Source organism: Equus asinus, chromosome 19, assembly GCF_041296235.1.
Source record: "Equus asinus isolate D_3611 breed Donkey chromosome 19, EquAss-T2T_v2, whole genome shotgun sequence".
In the NCBI taxonomy this organism is placed as follows: domain Eukaryota; kingdom Metazoa; phylum Chordata; class Mammalia; order Perissodactyla; family Equidae; genus Equus; species Equus asinus.
In genome coordinates, this window is record NC_091808.1 from 8,459,132 (window position 1) to 8,469,391 (window position 10,260).

General features: G+C 58.2%; 1 protein-coding gene across 8 annotated transcripts; it reads right to left on the bottom strand.

Annotated features, from left to right (window-relative positions):
• Positions 1 to 857: 857 nt before the first annotated feature.
• CHRNG (cholinergic receptor nicotinic gamma subunit) lies at positions 858 to 7,181 on the bottom strand. 8 transcript variants are annotated; one of them, XM_014862532.3, is made up of 12 exons: positions 6,950 to 7,143; positions 6,614 to 6,753; positions 6,310 to 6,354; positions 6,027 to 6,136; positions 5,253 to 5,408; positions 3,891 to 3,988; positions 3,353 to 3,556; positions 3,057 to 3,171; positions 2,730 to 2,844; positions 1,820 to 2,036; positions 1,474 to 1,607; positions 858 to 1,163 (listed from the first exon to the last, which is right to left on the bottom strand). In XM_014862532.3, the coding sequence occupies exons 1-12, from the start codon at positions 7,083 to 7,085 to the stop codon at positions 990 to 992; spliced, it is 1,644 nt and encodes a 547-aa protein (XP_014718018.3). In that variant the 5' UTR covers positions 7,086 to 7,143; the 3' UTR covers positions 858 to 989. The 8 variants fall into 8 exon arrangements, with proteins under 8 accessions (XP_014718018.3, XP_070345501.1, XP_070345500.1 ...); XM_070489399.1 differs by having other exon boundaries at positions 1,024 to 1,163; positions 3,353 to 3,626; positions 6,950 to 7,167; XM_070489401.1 differs by having other exon boundaries at positions 1,024 to 1,163; positions 3,353 to 3,443; positions 6,950 to 7,161.
• Between the last annotated feature and the right edge of the window lie 3,079 nt (positions 7,182 to 10,260).

Below are 10,260 nucleotides of genomic sequence, written 5' to 3' on the forward strand. Positions count from 1 at the left end.
AGATGACTTGCCCAAGCTGTCTTGTCACCAACAGAGCTCAGGCCCCAGCTGTACTCTCAAAGCAGGGCCTTGCTTGTCCCAGGAAGACCTCAGCAGGCCTTGTTTCCTAAATGGAGCCAAGGGAGGCTGGTCAGGGTCTCCTCCTGGGAGGCAGAGCCCAGTGGTTCCCTGTTACCTCCCAGGCTCCCTGCCTAGCTCATCCTTGTCTTAACCGTCCTTTGAGACCACTGCAGACGCCCTGGCCTTTGAGAAGAGAAGGAAGAGGGGTCCATTTTCCAGGCCATAGTGTCTAAGATTGTGCCTGAGTCAGGAATTCTGGACTCCAAACCTTATTTAGCCACCAGTGTTCTGGGAAGCCCCTTTCTTGGGGGGGCCCCAATTTGCCCATCTCAAACATGGGGGAATAGTGACTCTTGATTGTCGTGGTAGGATAAGCTCTTATCTTAACAGTGAGGAAAGATAAAACTTGTGAAATCTTCTGTGATCAATGACAAAATGTGCATGAGTGGAAAGGTCACTGGCCCAGGTGAGTATTGGGTGCTTACAGCTCCCAGAAGGCAGGGGAGGGAGGGAGGTGCCAGTTGGAGGTGTCACATCTCTCTTGATTTTCCTCCTTTAGGAGCCTATGGGAAACTCATAAAAGGGAAGGGAGGCCCAGGCTTGGAGGGATAGGACCTTGCCTAGTTGGGGACGGCATACAAAACAGAGTCCTTAGGGCTTCAGAAATGATAGGCGGGTGATAATGCTTTGCTGAAGTGAGGGGAGTGCCAGGACTAGCTGGCCAATGTCACATGGATGCTGACCCCCCAGTACATCCTGCCCACAGCCCATCGCCAACCACTCCAGGACTCCTGCTCTGTCTCTTTATTTCTCCAGCTTTTCTCAGGGCTGGTTGGCTCACATGTGGCACTTCCCAAAGAGCACCCTCGTGACCACAGCAGCAGAACACAGCTGATAAGACTCCGCATGGCTAGCCTCAATTGGTTGGCTCAGTCAGGTGAGGGCAGGTAGGAGTGGGGGTCTCCAGGGAATGGCAGGGAGGGCACCCGGTTGTAGTGGGCCATGAGGAAGATGCCAGCAGTGCCACAGACAAAGAGGGAGAGCATGGCCAGGAAGCAGACACGGTCCAGCACGCGGCCCACCAGGAACCACTCCTCGTTCCCCTGAGGATGGGAGGCAGGGTGTGGGATGACCAGCGGTGACACAAAGCCCACCCTCGATCCCCGTACCATCCTTGGCCATCCAGCAGGCCTCCATTCTCCATTTCTTTGGTCCCTTCTCACCTACTTCCGTGCCTCAATCTGGCTTCTTCCATGGTCCTCTGGCCCCGATGTCCCTCCCCGTCACCACTCCCAACTCCACTTTTTCCATCCCATTGCCCTCCCATGGCCACCCCACTCGTTCTGTCCCCAGCTCAAGTCCAAATCCCTCACCAGGTACTCAACTCCTGACCCCACCCCCGGACTGGCTTACACTGTCAAAGTGACTCTGCTGGCGCCGGGCACGGGCAATGAGGTTGCAGGCTTCCACACAGGCCTGGATGGCCGGGGCGGCCTGCTTCAGGCTGCCACACAACTCCTGGCTCTGCCCCGGCTCTGGGCCTTTCTCTGGTGAGGCGAGAGGGTAAGGTTTGGGAGTAGAATGTAGAATAAACAGTTGGAGAAGGTGGCCTCTCCTTAGGGACTCCAGCCTCCGTCTCCCATCCTGGACACTTGCCCAACAGTCATCTGCTGTGCCTGGCACCTTGGCCAACAGACAGCCCTCCCCGTCTGGAGTCCCTGGGGAGGAGTGTCCCTAGTGTGTCACGCCCCTGCCTCACCTAGCTTCTCCAGTGCTGCCCTCACCAGCCCGTTGCGCTGCCGCTGCCGGAAGAGGAGTTCGCTGCGAGGCAGACAGAGGGCCCCTTCCTCCCCAGCTGTGATTGGCCACGGCGAGGAGGGGCCATTCTGTAGCCGTGGCCAGGCATGCTGCATTGCTGCCGGGGCCAGCGGGCGAACGTGCATCCGCAGCAGCTGAGGCAAGAGCTGCAGGAACACCTGGAGAGGGACGTTCCAGGTGGCTTAGCTCAGCAGCCAGCAGACCTGGGCGTTTGGGCAGCCAGGCTGGGCTTCGGAGCAGAAGGATAAGGGCTGGGGGCCCAGAGGCAGCTTGTGAGGGGCAATGGCCTGGCCCTATACGGCTCAGCTGTTCTGTGCCAGACCCTAGGCCTGGTTCCCCAAACTTCTGTGCACACCAAAATCACCAGGGCACGTGTGACAAACAGGTTCCTGGGCCCCACCTCTGCTATTCTGGCCCAGGCTGCCTGGAGTGGGCCTGGGAATCTGCATTTGCAACAGGACCCATCTGACTGCTGTAGGTGGGCTGCAGATCACACAGACTCTGGAGCCTGTCTGGACAGAATCCTGCTGCCTCCACTTTCTAGCCATGCAACCTTGGGTAAGCTACTCAACCTCTCTGTGCCTCAGTTTCCTCATTTGTAAAATGGAGATGCTACTAATACCCACTTTGCAGAGGTTTTATGAAGATTAAATATTTTGGTATGCATAGTACACCTCCCACATAGTAAGCGCTCGATATTATTATTAACCCATATGGTGCATGCTTCAAGATACACACAGGGCAGGTTTGCTGCTGAATGTGGCAGGTGAGTAACATGCCTACAGACGGGTGCAGAGGAAGATGAGTGGACAGGGCAGGAGGATGCTGGAATGGACAGGGAGGGGCCTTGCCTTGCGGACCCCATGGGCCATGGAGTGCGTGTGTGGGGATCGCAAGGACACGTTGAGCACGACCACAGCATTCACGACAATGAGGATGGTCACCACCAGGAGGAAGGTCAGGTACCTGCCAGGGTGGGGTGGGCAGGCGGTAGGGCTGGCCCTTCGGCACTCCTTCCCCAGATGCCACCCCCACCCTTAGCAGCGGCTCCCCCTAGTCCCTTGGGATGAGGGACTGGCATTGAGGATGGTGGGGGTGGGCGTGGCAGGAGGGCAGTGCCCGGAGTTCTCGAGAAGGGAGAGAAGGCAGCAGGGGGCAGGTGTGAGGACCAGGCTTACTTGCTGATGAGTGGCACCGCCTGAGAGGTCTCGGGCACCTTCTTGGCCACAAGGAAGAGGAAGACGGTCTGGGCCAGGAGCACGTTGATGGCGACAGTACACTTCTGGCCACCCGCTGACCATGACCAAGAGGCCATCAGAGCAGCTCTCAACCTCCCTGCCATGGGGCATGTTCCCCCACCCCCCAAGGAGCCCAGTGTCCCCAGTCTCAGGTGGTGGTGCCACTCTGTGCCCTCCCAGCTCCCCGCTGTCCTGCCGGCCAGGGTCATGGCTCCCCTCCCACAGGCTGCAGGTACCCTTGGCAGGAAGGAAGTAGATGAGGATGGCGACGGAGGAGATGAGCACGCAGGGTGCGATGATGTTGATGACGTAGAAAAGGGGCTTTCGCTGGATGAGCAGGTAGAAGACCACCTTCTGGTGACCCGCCCCCTCGGCCGGTGCTGCCCCCGCGTCCAGCAGCATCTTGGCTGGCCGGTGCCGGATGGCCCACTCCCCGTTCTCTGCGGGCAGCAGGCCGGCATGGGCACGGAGAGTGTGGCCAGGGCAGACCCTGCAGCCCACGTGACCCAGCTGCAGGGCAGCCGGCGTGTGCCCGAAGGAGCGCCATGGAGGAACGGACATGGGGGTCGGGGCGGGGGCGAGACTGGATACTTGATCTCCCTCCCCCACAACTGGAGTAATTATCATGGGGAAAACCAGAACTTTTTGGGCCCTTGAAAGAATATATTTTATGGTTGACTGTAGTTTTCATCTGAGTTACATGGGAGGGGGCAAGATCTTGGCCTGGCCCTGTCCTCGCAGCTGGGTCCAGCAAGCACCCTGGGTGGAGGTTACCTGTGAAGGCCTCGGGGTCAATGAAAATCCACTCGATGGTCTGGCCATCTTCCTGGCTCAGGTGCAGGTTGATCTCGTTGGTGCTGTAGGTCTGGGACCTGGGAGATGGGGAGGGAAAGAGGAGAAATCTGTGAGTGTGTAGACCCAACCGTGAGGCCACAGAGACAGTCATCTAAGGGCAACTGTGAGCAGTCTTGCTTCAAAAAGTGCAGCCAAGGGGCTGGCCCCGTGGCGTAGTGGTTGAGTTTGGTGCACTCCACTTCAGTGGCCGCAGTTCTCGAGTTTGGATCCTGGGCACTGACCTACACCACTCATGCTGTGGCAGGTGACCCACATGTAAAATGGAGGGAAATTGGCACAAATGTTAGCTCAGGGCTAATCTTCCTCAGCAAAAAAACACAAAACAAAAAGTGCAGCCAAGAATTTGCCGGTTCTCCACAAAACTCTGGCAGTGAGATGTGGGAGAGGAATTCCAGCTCTTTGGGGTCCAGGGAAGTTTGAGTTGAAGGGCCAGTAGGCTGCAGCTCAGTGTGGTCGCAAGATGTCAAGAGTTCAGGGCCTGGGGCCAGCCCTGTGGCCAGGTGGTTAAGTTCGCACGCTCCGTTTCGGCAGCCCAAGGTTGTGCCGGTTTGGGTCCTGGGCGCAGACGTGGCACCGCTCATCAGGCCATGCTGAGGCGGCATCCCACACAGCACAGCCAGAAGCACTCACAACTAGGGTATACAACTATGTACTGGGGGGCTTTGGGGCGAAGAAGAAAAGAAAAAAAAAGGATTGGCAACAGTTGTTAGCTCAGGTACCAATCTTTGAAAAAAAAAACTAGTTCAGGGCCACTGTGTGTTCCTTCTTCCCACTGCCTCCAGGGCAGGAGGGGCCAATGGTTAGAACATAGAACAGTCTGTATCTCTTGACTTTGTTTATGGGGAGGATCTCCCTGCAAGTTTTCCTTGTAAAAAGACTCCTCCTCAAAAATATGGGAAAACCTTCACCCGGACCTCTTTCCCCCATTTGTACATGAGAAAGCAGAGAAGGCCCTGCCTCTCCGTGGGGCTATAGGGTGTAGGGGTCTTGTGTGTGTGCATTCACGTATGTCATGGGCATGTGTATGCCTCCTCACCCACCTACCCTGGACATTAATTTCTCCCCTTGGGGCACAGATAGGGAAACTGAGGCAGTGAAAGAGGACGAGCGAGGGGACTGGGGCTTAGCAGGAAGGGATGTGGGTGTCTTCAAGGTCTGGGCCTGAGACAGGCACAGAGGCCCCAGAGAGATGGAGCCAGGCCCATGGCCAGAAGCCTCATGTCCCCCACCCAGCCAGGGCCCCTCTTAGAGCAGCTCCTTCCCCCCAATAAATGGCCTCACTGGAAGATGAGGGTGCAGTTCTGCCAGTCGAAGGGGAAGTAGGTGACGGAGACAGGGCAGGAGGAGCGGAAGATGGCGGGGGGCAGCCAGTAGACACAGCCATCCGGAGACACGAGCACGTTGCAGTAGAGGGCCACCTCGAACACGCCATCCACACTGCGCACAGGCCAGGCCACGGGCTGGGGGCTCACACCCTCACAGCCCCGGCTTGGCTGAGACCCTTTCCCCAGAGCAGCCTTCCACCCTTGTGGATGGGACATGGGGACACCAACCCTGCCCAGCCCACCGCGCCCCTGCCTGGTCCCCACTGGGCACAGGAACCGCTCCCTCCCCCAGCAACCTCCCTGCCATGCCCACCCCACCAGGTTCCCTCAGCCAGCTTCCTAATACCGCTGCCTTCTCCAGCTCCGGTAATGGTCACAAGAGCCACCAGCCTCCGTCAAGCTCTTGCGTGGTGCTGGAGCCGGAGGGCCACACTTTTCCAGCCTGTCCCATTGACCCCTGATGGCTTCTGTAGGTGCTCTTCTCATCCCCGTGAGAGAGGGAGGGTGCAGCCCCCCCAAGCTGCCCAGCCCAGAGGTGATGGAGCCAGGTCTAGAATCAGGGCCCTGGCCCACCCTCAGCACCTGCTCCGTCCCGTGTTCCCAGCCCCCGCCGGGTGCCCAGGCTGCACCCTCTGTTCACTGTCTCTTCCCCCAGAGCCTCTCCTTGTCCTGCTGGGCCCTGCCCTTGTGCCCTTTTGTCCACCCACCCCTGCTTGCGGCCCCTCCTCACTTGTTCTCCAGCACCACGTCCGGCCGCCACACCATGGTCGACGGCACCCTCAGCACCCACAGGCCCTCGTAGTCTTGTGGGTCCCAGCGCAGGCGGTAGTCACACCACTGCTGCAGGGGGAGGGGGTGGACAGGCCCCTCTCTCTGCTACATCCCCCCCAGGAAAGGGGTCCAGCCCAGGGGGACAGAGAGGCAGGGATGTGAGTGCAGGGGAACAGGCAGCTCTGAGGGCCTCGGAGCCCCAGGGTGGGGGGCCTGATAGAGGGCAGAGGGTGGCCTCTTACCATCTCTATCCAGACGTTGGTGGTGAGGGCCTCCTCTCGCTCGTTCTGGGGGTGCAGAACAGAGGGCCGAGCCCCCATCAGTTGCCCTCCCCAGATGTTAGTCCCTATAGGCCACCTTTGGGTCCTACAGGACCCCAGCCTCTTGGGCAGCCCACATGGGAGTTTTCCAACTCCCCAGGCTCTCCCCTGTGGGGTCTTCCCCCATCCTGGCTGCTGGAGCCAGCTCCCTCCTCTCCCCAGCAGGTCCCAGGGCCCAGGTGTGCTGGTCCCCTCTCCCCTGCCACCCTCCAGGCCTGCGGCTCACCAGGGAGATGAGGTTGGTGAGGGTGAGCTTGAGGCTGACGTTCACCACATCCGAGTCGCGCTCGGCGGGCCTCAGATGGGGGTTGTAGTTGTGCATCAGGTCCGCGAGCAGACGCTCCTCCTGGTTCCGGCCCTGGGCTCCTGCAACAGACGGCGGTGAGGCTGGGTGCAGGGGCTTCGGGGCAGAAAGAGAGGGAGGCCACGGGAGGGTGTGACGTGGAGAAGCAGGGAGCTAGGGTTGGGGGCAGGCTCCAGTAGCCCTCCAGACCCTCCATCCCTGGAGGCTGTGGACCCCTGCTCTTGGCCTCCCCGGGCCCCCGACCCCCTGTGTCCGTACCCAGGCAGACAGCCAGCAGTGGCAGGAGGAGCAGCGGCCCCTGGCCCCTGTGCATGGTGCCACAGCTCCAGGCAGTGACAGGATGGACTGTAGCTCCGCAGGGCAGGGGTAGAGAGATGCAGACTCTGAGTCTCATGTAACAACCCACACTCCCACCCCAGCCAGCCTGGCCAGCCCGGCCCAGCCCCACCAGCTGTCTGACCACAGCACTGTCAGCTGTTCCAGGATGGACACAATGCCAGGCTCAGGTTGCCTGGGCTGGGGAGGGGACAGAGGGGCCCTGTCTGCCCCAACAGAGATGGTCCAGCCGCCATCCCCACTCTCAGACTCAGTCGTTCCAACTCTCCCATCCATCTTTCAGCTGGGGGACTGAGGACATGGCCAGAGACAGATAACTGTGGGAGAGAAGGCAGAGTGTGAGGCTGGCTCCCTCCTCCTGCTCCCTCCAGTGGGTCAGGATGGAGGAGGTGTGAAGCGTTGGGTAAGCATCGTTTGTACCTGAGTTGCTCCGTGACATAGTTGAAGACCCCAAACCTCTCCCACCAGCCTGACATCCTCATGGGTTACTCCACTGGGCCAAGACACTGGAGAGTAAAATGCCTATAGAAAGATGCATTATGCCCCCGAGGCTTTGACACCTTAATGCAAATTAGGACGCCAGGTCAGGGTCCTCCCAATCTCTGAGGCATGGGTCATGGGCTGGTAAGCTTTGAAGGAAGGAAGGCTGAGAAAGTTGTGGAACTCGGGGCTCTTATAAATAGAATAGCCCCTGAACAGGGGCTCCTGAGGGGGGCCTCAGAATTAATTAAGTCATGCACTGACTTATGGAGTCCCCAGCATGTGGCAGGCACAACACTAGGCTGGCGGGACCCAGGGATAAGTCTGAGCTCCTCACGGGAACTCACAGTCCAGTGGGGCAGGCACACAAGATCGAGGTTGTGGCCCCTGGAGAGTCAGATAAGGGGACCCAGAAGGGCTGGAAAACAAGTTCCATCTACTTTTTGGTTTGTGGTCAGGGGAAGGGTGTAGCTGAGGCTGATCTAGGAGCCCAGGGCCCTGCTGCCAGCCGTGGCCACGGGCTCAGGCCACCTGTCTTCTGACCAAGTATGCCAAGCAAACAGGTCAGCGTGTCCTAGTACGTGGGCAAGACAGAAAATGCAGGTTCCCATCTGAGCCACTCCCCCCTTCGGCATTCTGGGGGACAGGTGGTAGAGGCCTTTGAGGGCTGGAGGGAATGCACCATCTGAGGACGTGTCCCCCTCCCCACAAACAGGTGATGTCCGTGGCATTTCAATGTGTCAGTAAACCAGCAGTCAGCCGACATGCCCAGTCCTTGGAGATCCAAGAGAGGTTGGCTCAGACCCCCCTCCTGCAGCAGGGCCACAAGTCCCTCCTGTCCTCCCCAGGACTTGGGCGGGGGGACGCTAGTGGTGGCAGCTGCCTTCCTGGTCATCTGCTCTCACTGAGTTACGCTGTGGGTGGCTCGCCTTTGTGTTCAGTCCTGCTCTGGCCCTACACTGTTTTTCTTGACTGCACCACCCCCAAGCTTCGCCCACTTGCTTTGGAATTTGCAAAACCAACAGCTCCTTCTCCCCACTTTGTCCTCTGGTGCCCCCCAGACTCAATTCCCTCACCTGTTTTGCAGAGCAATATCTCTTCCCTTCTCTACACCCTCCAATACCACACTTTGTCAAAGATCATTAATGGCTTCTGCTAAATATGGAGCACCTGTCCGCCTGCACCCGCGGCACTGCCCCAGGCATAGGTGGCCCTGCTGATGCTCTGACGTTTCTGACTTTCCTTTCCCTTCTCCCACAAGTGTTTGGGAAGGAAAAGGAAGACTATGGAGACTGACTTCCCTCTGGTTTGAATTATGCCACCTCCCTGTGTGTGAAGATTTAAACTCCTGTTTTCTCCCCTTCTCTCTGCTCTGGGAGAGAGGCTGAGAACTCTTCTGGGTGTTCTCAGGAGGGGGCATCATCTTAGAGGGGTGATGGTTTCCGCGCTGGAGGGGTTAGGGGAGAGGTATGGGATACATTAAGAGGAGATTTTCCGTGGCGTTGATTCTGACTGCCAGTGACCCTGTGCACAGCCGGGCAGAACCCTGCCTGGTCTTTTGCTCCGTCCTCTCCCCTTCCGGCGCTGTATCAGACAATGCTCTGCTGCTATTCAAAGGGTTTTCATGGCCAGTTTTTTCAGAAGTGCGTGGCCATGTCCTTATTCCTAGTCTGTCTTAGTCTGGAAGCTCCGCTGAAACCTGTCCACCATGGGTGACCCTGCCGGTGTTTGAGATACCCGTGGCAGAGCTTTAAGCATCACAGCAACATGCAGCCACCGCAGTGTGACAAGTGACAGATGGGTGGTGTGGTTTCCTGACCAGCAAACAAACTTTGGTCCTGGCAGTGAAGGCACTGAATCTTACCCACTAGACCACCAGTGCTGGCTCCCTTGCAGACAGGGGAGGCCACGTGATATTATCTTGACCAATGGGATATTTGCAGAAGTTGGCTGAGGGGCTTCAGGGAAAAGCTTTTGCTTCCTGATAAAAGGGGTTGGAAATGGCTGGCCCCTTGACTGCCTTGAACATAGATATGATGTATGGAGCTGTAGTAGTCAGCTTGCAACTTGGGGCAACAAGCATGAGAACAAAGCCAACAGGCCAAGGAGGTAGGGCTGGGCAGAGGACACAGAGCCTGGGTCCCTAATAGCTTTGTGGGACAGCTGAGCCAATGAGGGAACCCACCTCACCATTCTTATGTGAGGAAGAGGAAATCTTATTTGTTTAAACCAGAGTTCTAGGTTATCCGCTCCTTGCAGCCGAGGGTGTTCCTAACGGATTAATTGTCCTTTGAAAGAGGGTGGGTAGCCCGGCTGGCCTGGGGGCAGTGTGTAGGGACACCCTTTCACTTCACAGGATGCTGGTCCCTGGGGGTGTGGCTTCCTTAGGAGGGAAGGAGATAGAGTCCCAAGTCATCCAGAGAGTGGACCGTCCTGACAGCACCCTGGGGCTGGAGTGCTGTGGTGGGTGCTGTGTGACCCTGGGCATGTGCACAAGAGGCACCCTTGGTCGGGTGCGGCATTTTGGGGTTGTCTTCTCTGGAAGGTTCACACCACCTGAGCACCGCCTGACTCAACTGAGGCTTTGCCTGGACGTGGGCTTATAAGACCCGCTGCCAACAGCGCCATCGTGTGGCAGAGAGAAGCAATGCCAGTGGCCGAGGGATCTGATTGAGGCCCTCTCTGTGCGTGAGAGGGACTCTCCTGGAGTTAACGGATGATTCCAGGGAAGGCCTGGACTTCCTGCTCATCTG